At 45.0% G+C, this 20,285-nt stretch overlaps 1 protein-coding gene across 1 annotated transcript in view; it reads right to left on the reverse strand.

Annotated features, from left to right (window-relative positions):
• PLPP3 (phospholipid phosphatase 3) overlaps window positions 1-20,285 on the reverse strand; it is a 71,784-nt gene that overhangs the window by 9,046 nt on the left and 42,453 nt on the right. Inside the window, exons 3-5 of the mRNA XM_090047202.1 lie at window positions 14,795-15,075; window positions 13,855-13,912; window positions 437-613 (exon numbers count right to left, since the gene is read on the reverse strand). Of these exons, the coding sequence (XP_089903328.1) occupies window positions 437-613; window positions 13,855-13,912; window positions 14,795-15,075 (516 nt within the window). The remainder of the gene's footprint in view (window positions 1-436; window positions 614-13,854; window positions 13,913-14,794; window positions 15,076-20,285) is intronic.

The following is a 20,285-nucleotide window of genomic DNA, read 5'->3' on the forward strand; positions in this document are numbered from 1 at the left end:
AGCCAGCCTCAGCATGCTAATGCAGTGCTCTGGTCTTTCATCTTGTCCAGCTGTGATGCAGGAGGGATTTGGTGGCTTTGCAGCAGGCCTCTCTGGTGGAAGTTTGAGTAATACTGCTCTGCCAGTCCTGTTCAGCAGCCTTTTACCTTGTACCTTATCACACTCTCCACCTGCTCTGGGCAGCATCCAGGATGTCATCTGAGATCGATTTACTGCAAAGGACTTGAATCCGTGCTTAACATCTAAGCACTGCAGCCCATTTAAAGGAGCCAGCCACCATGTCAATGTGAACTCTCGCTTAACAACTCCTAATGCAGGAAATGCAGTCACCAGCACAGACCCAGCAACATTATCACTGCTACCCTCCAACCCCGCCCCCACCCTTACTGCACAGGGTCACCCCATTGCAAACACCACGGTACAAGATGACACTTACTATGCAGTAAGCCACCAGGGCTCCTTGTGCAAACCCTGCCAGCACATCCGTAGGGTGATGCTTGTGGTCAGACACACGGGACAGTCCTGTGTAAAATGCCATCATGATGAGGGTGAACTGCAGAAGGGGACGTAGCAGGCGGGCTCCTCTCCACGTGAACCTGGCCTGCAGATATAACTGACCAGAGAGAGGAAAAACAGAAGTGAGTGTTAATGCTACAACTTCCTTGCAGCATGCCCTATACAGCAGAACGAATGCACAAAACTAGAGCTAGTCAAACATGGCACTGGGATGTTATTCTGCCCTCAGGTGCTTGGGGATGGTGCCCACTGGCCTGAGCAGCATAGGGTCATAGCGCATGAGTGAACAGGCATTTTGCATTAACAAAAAACAAATGTGGAGGAGAGGGGGGTTCAAAATGAGCCCCTGGCAGCAGAACTGAAGGGAAGCTACTCCAGTGAGTGCAGGTCAGGAACCAAGTAATGCACGTGCACCCTTTGTACTGGATCCCTGAGTGGTAGCATGAAAGGCAGGGGGTGGTGCCAGGGCACCCACTGGCCCTATCTCTCTCCTGGCCCTCCCAGCAAACTGGTGTTGCAGAGGACTGCTTTATAAACAGCCGCCTTCTCCAACCCCAAACCTATTTCACTCTTACACATCTAAGTACTTCTTAGGAGTCCAAATGTAGCTGTGGAGATGGCATTTCTGGTTCTTATGCAGATTTTAGATCATATTTCCACCTGCACAACTACATTTGCCTGTCTTGGCATGCTCAGAAGGCTCTTCTGCGACTGTGTATGCTCTCTGGCGATCCAATTCTGTCTGGACAGGTGCATTATTGTGTATAAGTCCCTGAAACTGTGGTCAGAAAAAAAAAACTTGACTAGTGATTGTTAAACAGGTACTCCCACCTTTCAGCCCAACAGCCTGGTGATTAGGGTGCAGGAGATCCAAGTCCTAGTGCCCATTTCCTCCAGGGGAGGTGTGAACCTATATTTATCATTTCTTAACATAGTGGAATAGGAATTGGCCCTTCACACACAGTCTGCAACTTGGGCAGGGCAGCATTTCCTTATGTGTGGGCCTGTGTGTAGCTTGCCGGGTTTACTGTCAACATCAGGGACAACCTCTGAAGGCACCGATCTAACTCCTTGGGCATCCTTGTTAGATGACAACATATTCAGAGAACTGAACCCAAGAGAAAGTAAAAAACAAAGAGTATTTGCAGTGGCATTTCTTTGGCAAATGTCAAGGATGCTGATGGCAAAGTTTAAACACACAGTTCCCTAATATTTCCAGGAACAGCCGTAAGAATTCCTATAAATGCTGCCTCTCCTGTTTAACCACGGGGGAAATCACGATCCCTTAACTCTTACATAATTGGGACAGTTATGCTTATGGTCACCTCCCCGCTCCTGTGCAACAATGTGAACTCAGAGTCGGAGCCAACTCCCATTGAAATCAAGGCATGTCTCAGTCCTGACTGCAGTGCGAGTTTGAATAGGCCCATAACTCTGACTTGGAAGAAAACCACTGATCCATGTACAGGACAAGAAAAGCCTAACGGCTATAGACATATAGCTTTTTCTACATGGACAAGCAGGATGCTTGTTAATGGACCGACAAAGAAAAATGACTGGCAGTGAAGTGCATTGCCCTGGTAGTCACACAAACAGACCAACAGGCTAGCCCATGATTACTCGGGTGAGGAAAGCCAGTGTCCGCCCACCCTAATCATCCAGTAATTGAAATTCTGACTCTCATCTGTGTCACACACAAGAGCGGGAGTTGTGGGTCAGAGCGGGGGGGAAGGGATCACTTCTTTTTAACAAGGGAAGACCGAAAGGCTTGACCTGACATGAAGCTGAAGTGACGTCAAATGGATATTGTCCCCCCTACAGCTATCTTGAGCCTGTTTCCGTTTCAAACTGTGGGCACGACCTACTTCCCAGGTTCCTGTGGGAACAAGGGAAACCAAAAGGGAAGAGACAACAGGAAAACTGGGACCTTCTGCCCACAAATCAAAGCTGCCTGAGGCTGACCGAGCCTTAGGCAGAGCCACGGCGGAGCACAAGTAGGAGTGCCCCTCCACAAAGTGCTACCTTCCTGTGCACGGGGGAGGAAGCGGGGACAGGGATGGGCAGGGGTGGGGGGTGCAGATGAGGAAGGGCTGTAGGTCATGAAGTCATAGTCCTGTCTGGGAGTGTGTGTGTGTGTGTGTGTGTGTGTGTGTGTGCGCGCGCGCGTGCGTGTGTGTGTGCGCATGCATACGCATGCACGGGGAAGGGAGAGGCCTGGCCACTCTCTTAATACTTACTTATGAATCTAGATTAGTAACCCGGTGTAACAGCCTACACGGCTTTTACTCCCTTAACAATGAAATAGAAAATTCTGAGCACGTGGAAAATCTTTTCAATTGTTTGAGGTGACTGGGTAACGTTTCTTGCCAGCTTCTCAGCTGGTGCACATGACTTCATTCTTTCGAGTTATATTGATTTATGCTGTATTTTCTGCGTTTTCCTATGTTGCATAAAAGGAGCCAAATTCCCTTGCAAACTCAGGCTGCTTTATATGGCTGCAGTGGTATAAGGTAGGATCACAGGAAAAGTAGGGCTGGAAAGGGCCTCATAAGGACATCTCATCTAGCCCCCTGCTCAAAGCAAGATCATCCGTAACTAAAGTACACAAAGGGTAAACGAGAATCAAGCCCAGGTGTATTTCCATTATATCACAAATAAGACAGTTACATCATCTATCTAGAAAGGAGAATTGGAAAGTTTAGAAAGGAGATCACTGTATTGATTAGCTTAATGTGCTCTCTGCTATGTTATAAAAACACGTTATTTATTCTTTTTGGAAAGACTATGGACAAGTAATCTAGCAGATGCTTCAAATTATCTAAATCACATTACAGGTTCTGTAAAATACACTTACACATGCTGGTGAATGCTTTCCCTATACATTTGTACTGTGGTTTTGAATTATGTCTATGCTAAGAAGAAAAACTGACGGTGTTTTACAGATTTAATGTACCTTTCAATCAGAAGTATTTAAAAGCAATTCTCAAACTACCTGAACTTCACCTACTGTGAAAACGCAGCTACTTTGGAATGGGAAAACACAGCTGTTGAATAATACAGAACAATGCTACATAGCCATTTACAATTGTTTATTAATAAACACTTGGTTATGCAAGTACTAAATGACTGCGCAGTAATATTTGTGCAGTTTGCTGCTCATGTAGATGCAGCCACTGACAGTAGACTGGCTTCCAGGGTTTTTTCCACCAAACATTCACTATGAAATGCTAGAAATCAGATACCCCCAGTATTTTACTCAAGTAATCCATCAATAAAAACTTATTGCATTAAGTGCCTACTAAACAAGATTCGAGGAGATCTGATCTGCCTGAATGCATAGTCTCAATGTTGTCATGCAAATGCCATGTCCCTTTAAATATCTACATTGGGGAGCTGCAGCAGTGCAATGAATAATGTGTGATTATTAGCTGAGAGATGTAAAATACACTGGTACTGTCACCCTGCTTGTTTGAAGGACATGCAGGGTCCTAAAGTAGTTTTGCACTCAATGCACATTCATTCTTAGCTCTACTAGGTGGATTGATAAGCTGGTTTCATGTTTGCAATCTCTTGCATGTTCATTTTAAACCCTTAAGAGAAAGGTTTCAAATGTCTGATATGCAACAATCATGCACATATTCCCTTCTGGGTACAGTTCTGAATGACTTCTGTGTTCTCCTGGGGCCTCAAAGCAGCCCCAAGACTTTGATTGAGTACGTAAATCAAAGGAGAGAAAGCAAGTACATAAATAAAAGATAAAAACTGATAAAAAGCCAGTATGGCAATCTGTGTGTACGCTAGGGCCCATGTTTTCAGAAGTGTATTTCCCAACTGCGTGCTCACAGATCTACTTTGCAAAGAAGCTCCCAGATACAAGATCTGGGCAATGGTACTGCCTGCCTAGGTTAGTTTGCATGGACACACGTGCATTTCAGGATAAGCAGGAAAAAATATTAACCAAAAACAGACAAAAAAGATGATCCAGGAGTTAGTGTGTAGTTTGTAGTGTACTGTAGTGTATAGTGAAGCCTCTGGCTTCTTTACCATTCATTCCCTCCAGTAAGAGCACACATACCAACTGCAGATGCTTCCCCAGCCAGACAAAGGGTATTTGTATAGGAAAGCTTGCAAAGAAGAATTTTTCCAGCTATCTGAGTTGGTCTAATACAAGATATCAGATTTACCCAAAAAGCCTTGTCTATCCAGCAATCAGGGCACTTGTGTAGGCCAAGGGAAGAGTGGTTCACTTCCCTTTTCACTTCAAGTTTCCTGGGTGGGTCACTTAGCTTCTCCATTCTTCATTCATAAAAACCCTGTTTTCCCTAGGGTACTCAGTCAGATACTATAGTACTGTGGACCCTAGAAGTACTGCGGATCAGCTATTCCATTCATTTATTAGGGGGCATTTAGCTATCTTGGCTCCTGTTGCCTGGGCATTGATGCTAACACTAGGCAGTAAAAGCAGATCAGAAAGCAGAATGAAAACTGAAAGGATTAGGATCAGAATTTCCTGATGGAGCAAATGCAATGCTGGAACTGGGAAGCAGGAAACCCCCCACCGTTTCTCTGAAAATTAAGGCAGCAGTAGGTAGTGACGTCTGCTCAAAGTAGAGGTGTCACTAGGCTGTGGGAGTTCAGAGGAGGAGACTGGGTGAGGATAACAGTAATGTAAAAATGCATTACTCCCAGGGCAGACCAGTGTTAGCAGCAAAAGAAAATCATATCTCATAGTTAAAAGGAATGGGAAGGACAAGCGTGCAGTGGGCAAGGGGGTACCGGGGGAAAGGATAGTATGTCGGTGTAGCTATTTTAAGATCCTCTCCACTTTCAGAAGTGCTGGCAGCAGAGCAGTTATCGCAGACTGGATGGCTTTAAGGGCAATACATTGTTTTTCTCCAGCCAGGGAACTTCCACTGATGTCTGTGGGAGCAGCCCGTGGTCAGTATGTGACCCTACTTGAACAGCATGGGAGGACAGGACATGCTCACTTGTCAGTCTACAGGTCAGGAGAAGGGAATGAGTGGTTTCTTTTGTGCAGGGGGTGGGGGGTTTCTGTTCAGGGTGGTGGTCAGAAGGCGCTCCCAGTGCTAGCCCATCTGTCCCACATGGCTGCATCCAGCCAAATCTGGGAAACTTGCTGAAAGGGCCATATCTTACATCCTTGATGGGAATAGTTTTGACCTGACCTAAATCTACCGTCCATCAAACCCTTCTGAAAAATGGGACAAATTTAGGTGCACTTATCTGAACAAAACTAAGCCAAATTCCTGGTGTATGGCTAGCGGCCTGCCTGGGTGAAGTTAGCAAGACTGTAAGCTAAAGCTAGGGATAGAAATCACAAATATAAGTGATTGGAAACCAGTTCAAATCTGTAACACACCAGAAGTTTAGTGCACATACACTGCTTTCATTATGGCCAAAACCATTTAAGACAAACTTGGATGACTGTAGTATCAGAATTAACTGATTTAAGTTAAATTGGTTTACGAACTTCTGTCCTGTCTGTGCAGTCAGGCTGCAGGCAGGCATAGGAGAGGAAGAAAGATCTCCAGGCAGCAAAGCAAGCAGAAAATGCTTGACTTTTCTGTCCTTTTAATTTGAAGCCTCATCACTAATATCAGTTAGCTAGGGGCTAACACACTGGACATGATCCCACTGAATCCCAATGTTATTAGCTAACTTGAACGTGAACCCAGTGCTTTTTCTGCTTAAATTACTGTGCATGGTACCCTGGGATTGCCAATACTAACACATGGCTCAACTCACGCCACTCCTGGAATAGGGACAATATTCCATGACCTAGCTCTCCCCTGGCAGCCACAAGTGAAGAACAATGCTAAAGAGATTGCAATCAGTCCAACTGTGGGACAAAACTAATCAGAGCTGATTAGAATAACAGCCAAACTCAGTAATGACTGCCCAGTTCACATGAGGGAACACAGGTCAGGGAAACACAAAAGAGCTTCGTTAGTAGTGAGGAAGGAAGATCCTGTCACCCCGCGTCGCTGAATTCAAGGCTAGTAATCACCGTTGTTTCTCCTTAATTATGCTCAATGATAGAAAACGGTCTCTGCCTTCTTTACTCTCAAGGAACAAGGGAAAACTGAGTTTTGGGCAGGGCTTGAAGAATATAATTCTCCTTTCAGCCCCAAGACAGAGAGTTAGGGCATCAACACATCCTCTCTAAAGCCTTTACTCCCAGCTAATGCCTACAGTAGTGTTCAAGATGTTCCCCATCAGCGAACACAGGAGTAAATATTTTCCTTTCAGCCCAGAGACAGGGCCATTAGGACATCTGCGCAGTCACTCCAAAGATACTATTTCAGGTTAAAGCAGCACCCGCTGCAATGAAGTGTTTTGCCTATCACTAAGGGCACAAATACTTGGGCTCACATAACTCTGCATTTCCTGGCCATTCCTTGGATCCTCACCTAATCCCACTTTACTCGCTCCTGCAGTCTGGGTCATCAGTGTTCTTAGTTATATATTCCACTTGAGCTGAAAAAGCCCCCTGATGCCTTTATTCTTATAGTTCAACCCTAATACCAACCCTATCTGTTCTTCAAGCGTTTGCCCTTACACTTTTAAATCTTCAGTGGGGCAAAATAGGGTAAAATCTTAGCTAGGTGATTCCATCCAGGAAGAGCACACACCAACTGCGGAGACAGCCTCACCCTGACAAAGGGTTTTTAAGCCCAAAAGCTTGCTAAATTTTTCCCCCCAACTATTTAAGTTGGTCTAATAAGAGAGATCAGATTCACCCAAAGAACCTTGTTTGCCGATGTCCTTAGACCAACACGGCTACAACCTACACGCCTGGAGCAAAGCAGCAGCACTCTGCAATTTTCACACAAGTCTACATACAGGCCCAAGTTATACCTAATTAAACCTTCTATATTTTTTAACTTCCTGTGCTAACTCATGTCAAAAGTCACTGAAATTATACCTCATGGCAGCTAATTCAAGTGAAAAACTTGAATTATCTTTCTTTCTAGTGAACACACACCCTTATACATTTGTACACACAAATCTCCTTGACCATTTCCAGACCGAAAAGTTGTGGGAGGGGGGGATGGGGGAGCAGGGGGAAAGCCACAGAGCCGCGTGCACAAAACTTCGGCATACTTCCTCTTAGTATAAATAAGCATTATAATGCCACTTAGCCAAGGAGAAGCAGATTGCTGGAGAGTAATTTCCTTTTGTAAACTATTACACAAAGCAGTGATGTTAATTGCTTATTTATGGTGGGAAGACAATTCCCAAAATGTTAGCTATGAAACTGTGTTTCAGAATTGATCCAAGAGCTTTCACTGAAGTGTGTCTTTCTGCTTAAAAGTACATGCTTCCCAGCATGTGGAATGTAACAAAAATACCCAACCCTCCAGTATTTGATATTTATTCACACTTTGTTAATGGGACAAATACTGATAACACTGGCCAACTCTGATACGTTATCATTCCAGTTGGATAAACATCTTCAGCATAAAACATTAGTTGACCACGTGACCAGGAAGGCCAAGGACTGTAGCTTTCTTCTCACACCCAAATGAGCACCTAACACATCGAGTTGAAGTACACTGATGGCAGCCTCACATTGCCAGCACTACAATGGATTTTTCTGGGGATTAATGACAACCAAGCATCTTTTGAGAGCGCTGATTCATCAAACATTTTCCATTTTAAGTGTAACAAAATGTGAATATTTTCCAGAACTGCTAAGACTGTCTTTTGTTTGATTTCTCTACAGGGCACATGTTTTTTCATGAGTTTGAAGCCTCCATTTAAGACGTACAAAAAACTAGAACTCTTGGTTTCATAATGATACCTTTTAGTAGACCAACTGGGAAATTGTAAGAAAACTGTCCTTTTCTGCAAGCTTTCAGGATCAAAGTCCCTTCATCAGGCTCTGGGGAAAGTGTAGATGGTACAAGATGGTAAAAAGTTCCCATAGGTAGGAAATAAACTTCATTTTTGCACAGATGGAGCTGAAGATGGAAGGCTGTCCCTCTGGGTTCATGTCTTTGTGAGCTGTGCTGAGTAGCAATTTGATGTGTAGCTCAGGTAGGATTTCTCCCCCGGAGGTGTCAGATGGCAGGCAGGGAGGTAACAAATCTTTCTTCTTGCTCTGCAATGAAGTTTAAAATCCAACACAGCTACCACATATACCCCTGAAGCCTCCATTTAGGCTCTCTTGGCCAGATACAAAGCCAACAAATGGCCAAGACTTACTAAAAGGGAAATGTACAGAGTAGGTATTTTTGAGGATTTTGCCAATATGTGAGTTTAAAACAGAAAACAGAATTAAAAAGCAAGCCTGAGAATGATCTTAAATGAGAAACTTGCTGAATGTAAGATTTGACCACATACCATGCTTACTAATCACCAGCAGACAAAATTTTGTGTTGTCCACTCTGCCCCTACAAGTTGGTCCAAAGGCATCTTTTTAAAAAAGGGCCCTGTGACTATTGACCACCCCCAACCTGCAGATCACAGAATCACAGAAAATGAGGGTTGGAGGGGACCTCAGGATGACATCTAGTCCAACCCCCTGCTCCACGCAGGACCAGCCCCAACTACATCATCCCAGCCCAGGCTTTGTCTAGCTGGGTCTTAAAAACCTCCAAGGATGGAGAGTCTACCACCTCTATGGATAACCTGCTCCAGTGCTTTACTACCCTCCTAGTGAGAAAAGTCTTCCCATTAGCTAACCTAAGCTTCCCTTAAAATGCACCAACTTCCTTGTTCCTTGGGCTCCTGCCAACCCCTGAAGGGTGGTAACAAAAAGGATGGAGCTGGACTGTGCTCAGCGATGGCAGATGACAGAACAAGGAGAAATGGGCTCAAGTTGCAGCAAGGGAAGTTTAGGTTAGGTATTAGGAAAAACTCTCTCACTAGGAGGGTAGTAAAACACTGGAACAGGTTCCCCAGAGAGGTGGTGAAATCTCCAGCATTGGAGGTTTTTAAGACCCAGCTTGACAAAGCCTCGGCTGGGATGAACTAGGTGGGGCTGGTCCTGCCTCGAGCAGGGGGCTGGACTAGATGTGACCTCCTGAGGCCCTTTCCAACCCTAATTTTGTCTGATTCCAATTTTCTACAAAGTCCTTCATCTCATTAGCAGCACTCAGCAGTGTGCTGAGTTTAGCAAACCAAACATTTACTAAAAAGCTTTTTAAGAATCAAAGAACAAATACTGTGTGTATGTGAAGACGATTCCTTGATGAGGCCCAATGAGCTAATTAAACCCAGGACAAATTAAAGGAGGCAACCAGGATAAAGTTGGGAAAATACTGCTTTGTAGCTCCAGCCACCCAATCAACTGAGTGAGAGAGAGGTTTTTTTTTTTCCCCTTGTAGATTAAGATCTTTATAATATAGTATGTTTTTCCACTGTTATCAGCTTTTCGATTACAGCAGATTTTTCATCTGCTGGGTTGATAGATATGCATTAAGCCACAGATGGCAAAAACTACAGAGGAGAAGATCCCTGCACTGAAAGGCAGGAAGATGGGAAGGCAGAGAGGAAGGCCTGGCTCGACAAGAGAAGCACTTGCTTCTTCATGTTGGAGACATACCACCTACTACTGCCCCATCTCAAGCTTCCTTTTTTTTCTTCTTCAATTTACATCAGTTCCATTAGCGTAATTTTGCCCCAACTCCTAAGGGCACATCTATTGAACAGATGGTCAGACCGCAACTTTTCTCAGCCTTAAAAACCTCCGGGAATTCTGGGACAATCATCTTCCATTCACAGGGATAAATGGAACCAGCCTGTCGTCGCACACTGGCTTGCTCTGCTCCAACCAAGGAAAGGCTGTTGTTGCCTTTCAGAGCACGGTGTTGGAGGATATATTCTGTATTGGCCAAGAGCCAATAGCCAGCTGCCAAAATGTTTTGTTTTCAGTCTCTTGTGGGCTGGGGGAGAGAGACAGACGTTGCAGAGTGCTGATAGCTGAAGTGCTTCCATATGAGGACAGGCACGGCTGGTGAAGAGAGACCAGAACTTGTCTGTAGTGGTGTGCCAAGGCCACAATCTCACCGGGTCTCTGATACATCCCTGCTGTCAGGTAACAGCCTACGGTCAGGAGAGTCCTCCATCCCACTACATTTGCCGGTAGAGTCACATGAGTACACTGCATCCTCCACAAGGGTGTCTAGAAGGAGCATCAATCGAGCCAATGGCTAGGGCTCTACAAGGGTCAACTGAGCCACTCCACAACTCCACAAGGGTCAATTGAGCCAATTGGCTCTACAAGAGTCAATTGAGCCAAACCACAACTCCACAAAGGTCAACTGAGCCAATGGCTAGGGCTCTACAAGGGTCAATCGAACCAATCCACAACTCCACAAGGGTCAATCGAGCCAAAGGCTTGGGCTCTACAAGGGTCAATCGAGCCAATGGCTAGGGCTATCCAGCTGTTTGTGACACTCACAGAATCATACCGAAGTAGGGCTGGAAGACACCTTGAAAGGTCATCTAGTCCAACTCAGACAACGTTTATCCAAACCAGCCTATACAAATCCATTGTCTAACCTCAAAGCAAGCCACTCAGTCATGAGTAGTGGCCAAAAACCACGTAAGCTAATAGTGCAGCTACAAGAAAAAATATATGGCAGACACTAGTGCCTATTAATGATAAATACAGGAAATCTATCACTTTCTCCAGTGTCCTGTGGGAGTGATACATGCAAGATGCTGTTTCCAGACCTGCCTCTGCAAGGCCTGTCAGCCTATACCACGGGCCCAAGTTTCCACTGAACTGCAGCATGCCACCTCATTTCTAGCTTGCTGTGTAACTATTGGCTTTGCAGAAAAAAAAAAAATGTGGCAGGCGGGAGTGACTGGTGCCTCCTGAGTCTGGGGCGGGGCACAATTTGTGGGCGGGCCTGGGGGTGGGCCAAAAGCCACATATGTGCTCCTATACTTCTATGCCGCAGCTTAGCACCCCCTTCCCCATCCCCAACATACCCCTAGCCCATGCAGCAAAAAACCTGCCCCACGTCCTGAGCAGTACCAAGTTGGGGACCAATCCCGGGGGGGAGGAGCACGTGCTTCCTCTACCAGTCGTGTGCTGGCAAGGTTTGCTAGAAGGAATGCAATCTGCACAGTACGTTCTGCAAAACAGCCCGAAGCCTTTAGTCAACTGCCACTGAAGTTAGTGAGGCAAAGGTCCCGAGAAGTGCTGAGCCCTCTCTTCTTCCACTGACCTTGATGTCATCTAGCTCATCCCAGGAATCTGTCCACAGGATGGTTTTCTCTTGAGTAAGCATTTCAGAAGTTGTCCCCATGTGTTTTAGTCAAGGGAAAGCAGCAGAACAGGTTTTGACCTATTTAAGGGTGCCTGTTACTCTTCTATAGTATCAGGACTGGAAGAGGCCTATTAAAAGCGGGGTGGAAACCAACACTTGGAGTGATGGGGCAGAACACAGAAGGACACCGATTTTGCTGAATGCTCCGGCAGAAACAGCCGCCTGTTTAATTGGGGCCGCCAGTGCTCACAGTTTCCTGAAACGAAGCATGCAAGCCACTCCGAAGGCAGAGATGACTTAAGTGACTGACTGCAGACCCTTCGGGTTTGTTTTTTTTTAAACCCACTGCAAGCAATGGCTTCCAAGCGCAATCTGGAAAGTTTTGCAAATCAACCATTAAGGGCTTAAATTTCTGTGAAACATCACTGCATTGGTTTTGGCACTAGGAATGACTCCCCTCCTGCCCATCGCACGCCCCCCCGCCACCCTGCCACTGCATAAGAACCTTTAACTTTGTTCCCTTAATTAAAGCTGCCGCACTTCAGGGTATATAAATATAGATCACTGTTTGGGGGGAGGAGGAGGTCTACTGGGGTTGGGGGGGGATTACCTTTCCATGGAAGTAGTGATTTTGGTTGGTGCGTAAAACAAAACATTCATTCAGAAACACATGGTACGGGACTGTTGATATAATCCTGTATTTCTCTCTCTCTCTCACACATACACACACGCGCGCGCACACACACACACTCACTCTCTCTCTCTTCTGTTAATGCATTAAACATAATCTTTTTTGAGAGGCGGGAAAATGCCCCATTTCTTTTACTTCACATATCCCTGCTACTCAGACTGCACTATTTTAACGCTGCTGAGAGGAAATGGCGTAAATGTTTTCGGAATAAAGTCAAAATGTTTTGAGCAAAGAAAAAAGGAAAAAAAAAAAAAAGAGGAAATAATTTAATGCAGCCCCCCAAACAGTCCGAAAGGCACAGTAATTAAATTACAGAAACTGCTTCCAGCCCAGGGGGGGAATGCAAAAAAATTCTAGGGATTAAAAACCAGGAGGGAGCAGCAGTAATTTATCTTTTCAGAGGGCAAGTTAAAGAAGTGGGGTGGAAGTACTAGTCACAGATTTTTAAAAGTTCATGTATAATGTTTTTGTAAGTGCAGGGCCAGTTTTCTGGCTTCCAATCTAACGTTACAGGAGATATGGGGACCACAAATCTTTGAAAGTATCCCAAACCATTTTCCTAATTATTTTTTACACAAATCACTAACCAAATCCCCCTTCCAAAAAAGCTTACTGTAGTTCCACCCATAATTGACCTGTGCTAGGTCCTTTCATGAGCTCTATCAAGCATGCCTCCAGCAGCTAAAGGCAGGAAGCACCTTGGCACACTGCTCTATTCAACGGCTGAACACAGGAAGGGTAGAGCCATTTTTCACGGACAAAGAAAAACAAGACCGGCCCGCAGTTTTGGATCAGACTGAGTGTGCAGGCTAGTTCACCTGCTCCGCTTACAGATTTGGGCCCAAATGTGATACAGAAAGCTGACTTTTTGCCTACTGAAGCAGCCATTTATACCTGTTCATCAAGTGCAGAGATCAGGCTTCCTAATGTGACCTTTGTCTCCTGCCCATAAGCTATGTAGGTGCCTTGTTCGACTGAGCCCAAATGCCCATGGACTTCGGTGGGAGTTTGGGGTGAGGCAGGAAGCAATGGCCCAGCAATCTGCATGGCCAAGGTCTGAGAAGCTAGAAAGAAAGTTCAGGAGTAACCAAACCAGTGTTAAAAAGTGAGAGTAATTTGGATTCTTTCCTCCTTCCTTTGACTGACAGGTTTTATGTATTCAGCCCCTGAAATCCTCTGCAGCAATAAGAGTCATATATATCTATATAGATCTCTCTCTTTCTCTCTCTCTCTCTATATATATATATAGAGAGAGAGATCTATATAGATATAGATATCTATCTATATATAGCTATCTATCTATCTAGCTATCTAGCTATATATATAAAGGGCAGATCGCTGCAAGTACAGGTGAGTTTTCCCCCCGTATGCAGTTCGAACAGAAAACTGAGAGATACTTACCACCAAATAAAGCATGGTATAGAGTGAGAAGGAGGCATGGCCAGAGAAAAAGGATTTCCTGTAAGGCAAAGAATGTGGATGAGTAATCCAGCCATTGAAATATTAGCTTGAACTTGTATACTACTGATGAAGGGGCAGGATGGTGACCTGCCTCTTCCGACCCCGTGGAAAGGAACTGATGCTGGGAACACCCTCATTTTCCCGCACAGACTGCCCAGGCTATGGCTGATGGAGATGCATTTGTTGCAGCTTCCCTCCCATTCAGTTGGGGCATATATTTTTAGCTGCATCGTAACCCTGCCCAAATAACCACTTAATAGAATAAGTGAGTAGCTGGGCAGGTTGTGTGAACTGCAATCCCTTTCCAAGCCCTTTCCCGAGGCAACTCAGTTATGAACTATGTTATAGGCAAGATAGACTGATAATATACCGTCTGGTCCCACATGCCCAGGGAACTTTAAAGAAACAAAGGTAAACACTTATCCACTTGCATTAAGTGCAAGTTGTGTAATATGTGCCAGCAAAAATCTAACTAAAATATCCAGTGAACTTACTGAAGACTTTGAAAAAGACATCTTATCCCTATTTACTTTCCAGAGCCATGAAATGTTCCCCAAGCACAAAAAGTACTAATTTGCCTGGTGCACAAAGCAAACCACTTACAATTTAATTTGGCCTTTATGGTAAATTCCCACATTGAGCAACAGGTCATGAAACAGCAGAGTAGGAGTAAATAGAAAGAAGAAGTATCATTCAGCAGAGTTCTGTAACTCCGTCAGGAGCTGCCTGTCCAGGGCCAGTCAAGTTATGGTCTTCCCAAACATGGGGGTTTTCGAATGACCCACTGCTGGCAGCAAATCCATGAGAAATACGTTGAGGAACCCATTTTGGCAGACGGACATCTCCCCCCCACTTTATTTGGCAAGAGAACGGGCCTCACCTGGCTTCCTGGACTTTGCTGTCGCTTCCTCTGCAGGTGTAGTTTTGAATGTAACCTTTACTGCAGTCACTTTCTGAATAAACTGGATCGCAAACTTCCAGGAAATGAGGTCGCAACCGTCCAACGGACACTTTGGCAATGTCTGTGAAGGACTGGCTGATGGCACAGCCAAAGGCAAAACATCCCACTTGTTTGTACAGAGCTGCCACATATGGGTTCATGATGAAGGATCTTGACTTCTCCTTCAAATAGCGGATCCGGTAACACTCTCCTGTGATGATCTGAGGGAGGGGGGGAAAAAAAAAAAGGTAATTTCCATTAACAGGCCCTGTGACGCAACTGTGCAACCGCACAAGACGATCAGATGGTAGGATAGATGAGCATTTCTCAAGACAGAAACTGGAAGATCCTGAACTCATTTTTTTCAGAGCTCCATTAATTACTTGTAGGCTCAAAGCCAAACACATATTAACACGTCAAGTGAGAAAATTTGGTTTCATATGCCAGGCGGGCATGTTACCGAACGATACATATTTATCCATAATTCCCTCCTTCAAAGCAGGCTCAAGTAATATAAATATTGACAGAATTCCAAGAATAATTTGCCCATCTGAAAGCTATTAGACGCCGTGATATCTCAGAGATGGGAGTCTATCTCAGAGTGCATAAAAAGATGCTTTAGTGCATTTGTTTACAGCCAAGAGCGCTGCAAAATGACGTGTTATTATAACCTCGTTCTTTTTTCTCCTCCTTTAGCCTGCAGGTAAACAGGGACATGGTCAGAGATACAATGAAACTGGTCTAACCTCTTTCCTAGACTCTACCTACCCTATTTAAATGTGTGAGGTGAAGCAGTCATAACAGATCTGAAAACATTTGGCACCACTATGCCAGCGATTGGACAACATAGTAGTACAAGCACCACGGCTGTGGCCCAAACAAATAGCAAGTAATTCCAGATGGAGAACACTGCCTGAGAAGGGGCCAAGCCTGCAAGCTGAGCAGGAGCGAGACCTGTGAACAGCACTGCTCTTGCTAATACCAATCCACAGTGGAGTTAAAAATATCCAAGCGCCCCGTTCACCTTGCGTGTGGGCGTGTGTGCACCCAGAATGACCACACTGAAACCATGCCTTGCTCCTATGTGGTTGCAGTGGAAAGAAAGCTGCTATGCATAACAGCAAAGGAAATAACACACCAGTGTAGCAGCGCAGCTCTTTTAAGAAATTTCCAACCGCTTGGTTTCCTTTACACATGAATGATATGCAGCTTGGTCAAGCCAGGTCCCCTTGCGCTCCACTGGAGACTTCGTATGATGTCCACAGGATTGCGGATGGTAGGGACCCCCGGGACGTTGTTCTGACCTGTAACCTACTGCAGATTCTTGCTTACGGCACACTTTGTAACATTTATAGTATTTTGCTTTACTGATTTTGGTTCTCTTAAGCAATAGGATTCCCACCATATTAAGGGACGCTCCTACACAAGACGTAGCATTGGGGAGGCGCGCACTGTGACATCGCCGCTATTGCGCAGTCGCAATGAGCTCCTGAGCAGTGGGGTCGGAAACAGGAACAACTGTGCGGTGGGGCGCACGTGTAGACATGGCCAAGTAGGGGGCTGTTGTACAGCCTGATCTTCCTCTAATCTTCTTTTACCTAAATTTCCCATTTCTCTCTATCCCTTCCACAATTCAAGGCCAATAATTCCTGGAATGCTGCTACTGAACTGGAGTAGCTCATAAAAGAAAACATGAAGCACTTCAATTTTTTTTAAATATATTTTCATATCTTAAAAAAAAATGGAAAGGGCCAGATTCTCAAAGTTTTCAGAATCTCACCTAAAATTTGCAGTGACCAGACCCAGTTTCAATCAAGCTGTGCTTTTTATAAACACATGCTATTTCTGGATATGGCAGCGGTCCTTGTAGTTATTAAGCAGCAAATTACGTCTTTCTTGTGCCACTTGAAGGGGGAGTGTTGCAGATTTGACAATGTTGCCATAAATCACAGTTATGAACCAGAGGGCTTGGCTTCTTGTAATCCTAACTCCTAAAAGGCACTTTAATGAAAATCAGGCTGTGAAATGAAGTCCAAATGTCTCACCTCTCCAAAAGAGGCAAAGGCTTAAATTGTTCTCCGTCACGTTACGCACCTACTTTTTGAGCCCCAGATTTACAACTTTAGGATTTTATTCATTACTTGAAATGTTTTTATACCTGAGTAATAAAGTGAGGTGGGTTTTTTTCTCCCTGCCTCCCCCTTCCTTTCTAGTCAGCAGCATTGTGATATGTAAATTTAACTGTCAGGAAGAATGCCTTCATGTTAATCCCCTTCTGAAACAGCCGGCAATATTTTTCACAGCGTGGCGGCCTGCCAAATGCACGGAGGAGAGAACTCTCCCCTTCTTACCTTTTTAAAAAGCTTGGCACAACATTTGGAAACTAATAAACTGGAAAAGTATTGCAATTAGACTAAGAGGGGGTGAAATTGTATCATTGTTTGAACTCTCGGGTACTGCGGCTTGCAAAAACAACGGCTGACCTAAAGCAGCTGAAATTATAGCTAAGCAGGCTTAATCAACAGGAAGGTAAATAATAAGCATAACAAGAGCTTATAGCACCGTGTTTCTTAGAGAAATATATCAGGGCCATTGAACTGCTATCAACAGTTTAAAAGCCACCGGCCCACTATGCAAACAAAATGAATGTGAAGTTCCCTGTGGCCTTGACCGATGGTTGTCTAGGGGCTTTGGGCTAACCTGTTCCAGCGTCACTTGCAATCCCTGGAGAATGGCTGTCTACAAGGTGGTTCGTCTACATTTTGGACTATCTTCAAATGCAGGCTGTGAACCAGGAAGGGCACTTGCAGGAGGACTGAAGAAATGCCTGAGCAACGAGCAGAACACAATTCATTTGCATCTCCCAAGGACATAGATGATTTCTCATTGCCTTTTGGAGTCAGCCCCTCGCTCTACTTCAAAATCTCCCCGTGTTTGCTCATTTGTCTGAAAACGAGTGGTTGGAGGATTCCCTGCAGGCCTTGTGGGCACTCAGGAATCTGGTTTTCCCCCAAACAGGCAAAGAAACAGCCTGTGGGCTGTGCCACCGTCAAAGTGAAGGTGTGCACACTGCAACCGCACTGCAGAAGGACATGTGGCCCCACCGGCTGGCTGCCACTTTCTCTGCGTGCCGGGCATGTACCCGTACGTGGGGAAAAGTTGCAAGGCTCACAGCTAGTAGCCACCGGAGAGAGAAAGCAAATTGAATTAAGGATGACATGTGACCCCAGCGGATGTCCCCTTACTCTCAGAGTTCACAAATGGATTCCCTTAAACCTTAGGCTCCTGGCCTGAGAAAGACATGTGACTGCTTTAAACAGGGACCAACAAAGTCCAGGGATTAATATTTTCTCTCACTGTTGGTGGTCTTGGTAATTGCACAGATGTAGCAGATTGTAAATTGGAGACTTCGGTCCCCCACTAACACACTGCTGGGCAGTCACGACCCCTCCTCACTTAGTTAAAATCACGGCTGAACCTTAATGAGAAGCTAAAATAGGGCAAGCTTGTTTTTTGGCAGTGCTGTCCCTGATAAAGAGGGACTTAGGAAACTAATTCAGCACAGATGTGCGCAAACTGAAACTTCATCCTGGAAAAACAAGTCTTAAAGATATTGAGCTGCTCTTCGGACTGGTGTCTCCACCAAGTGATTTGCACGTGGGGGTACAGTGAGTTTCTCCGTGTGAATTTCTGGAAGCAGGCACGAAAGTAAGGCAGTAGTCGCAAACAAATATATAACTAGAAGGAACAGTTACACACACTTTCTGAGCTGTGCTGTGCAAGTCTTGTATGCCGTTATCAGGAATTATCCAGTTACCCTGGTAATTACTCTTTTGGGAGCCCTCTATTCAGTTCTGTCTCCAACGCACTGTTTTCCATGTCTAACCAAATGGGGGTATTTCACATTTAAATATAAAGCATCTGGTTATCTCCATGTATAATTTCTTATAATTTAGCTGAGCTAGGAAAATCAGTCCGGTTGGGTTGTTTCCAAAAGCTGTCAAGATCTGTCAAGGACTTGGGGTTGGGCCTGAACAACAAGGTGATCTAGCGGGGGACTGGGGAAACAGAATAAAGTGCTCTTCAGCTCTAGGTCAGTGGTTCATAGGTGAGCTTAGCTGGAAATAACTGAGAGTTGTTACCATTCAAGGACCGTTTGAGCAGCATAGGAGAAAAATGCTCGTGGTCACTCGATCTCAGGAGATATAATGCATCCTTGTTGAGAGGGCTACCACAAAGCTTGCCCACCACTCAAGGCACAGGTTTGATGGCCCTGTACTGCATAGTCGTTGGGATATCCTCCGCACAGGATGAATTTCATTCCTGGTGAACAACTGCCCCAGCCTCGTGAGCAGCCAGGAGAGAAAGGCCAAGAGCTGAACGGGAATGAATGAGTTTCTTGCTTATCCGGGGAGTCCCTCAATAACTGGCTTGAGGCTCGCAGGTTGGTATGTGGGGAGATGCTTGCATTATTGCACTGTTTGCCATGGGTACTATGGAGATAAAGAGAAATCCTGAGTTTCCACGAGGTTCAAACAAAGCCTTTTCTCCAAAAGGAAAAGCACTCAGTGGAGGTCTGGGATCAGAAACCCTAGGGGCAAACTAGTATCTCAGAGGCTGTATCAGGGATAACTTCAAGGTCAGAAGTTGGTACCCAGTCAGTAAATATGTAGACACTAAAAACAAATGCGGATCCTCCTATGTCCTGCAAGAGCCAAAGGTCTCAGCCTTTGAAGTTTACTTAACAAGAACTCTGGGCATCTTCAGACCACTCAAAACATAACCTGGACCTTTTGCTCCGGACTAAAGACTATACCAGTGGCACCCTTTGAAGCAAAAAGGTCAGAGGGGCGGGAGCGGGGAGGTGGGTTTGCTTACTCTTCCAAATTCCTCCTTCTCAGACCCCCTCGACTCTAGTCATGGCTTTGAAAGGCAAACATTTCAACCGAAAGGAGAGAAATCAGTGCTTTGTGGATTTGGAAGGAATTCATATTATGCTACAGTAATTCTGGTATCTGGGTTACATCTGAAAAGGAGGTCGGAATGACTTGAATTTTCCATCTATTCTGCCATAGCAAGGAAGCTGTTTCTTCCATCACTTGTTAGCCATTTATACCACTCAACAGCAAACAGCTGCACGTTTCTATTTTCCTTACCAAGTTACTTTTGTTGTGGGTGCCGGGAAACCTATACAGAAAACATCTATTTCTGTCCGGGCTACTTCTGGGTTTTTTTTCCCCCCCTAACTGACCTGCCATTTCATGTTAGAAAACTTAAGGATTATATTTCCAGTTTTGGTTCCAGCTCTTGTATTTGCCACTGGCTTACTGCTGATCAGAAGCAGATTCTGTGCGGAGCCAACACGATGGTATGTCAGGCAGTAATGTGAAAATGAGAGGGTTTCTCATTTTATTTTATGGCTTTTCCAAAC

Source organism: Crocodylus siamensis, chromosome 5 (assembly GCF_052110815.1).
Source record: "Crocodylus siamensis isolate JL-2025a chromosome 5, ASM5211081v1, whole genome shotgun sequence".
Classification (NCBI taxonomy): Eukaryota; Metazoa; Chordata; order Crocodylia; family Crocodylidae; genus Crocodylus; species Crocodylus siamensis.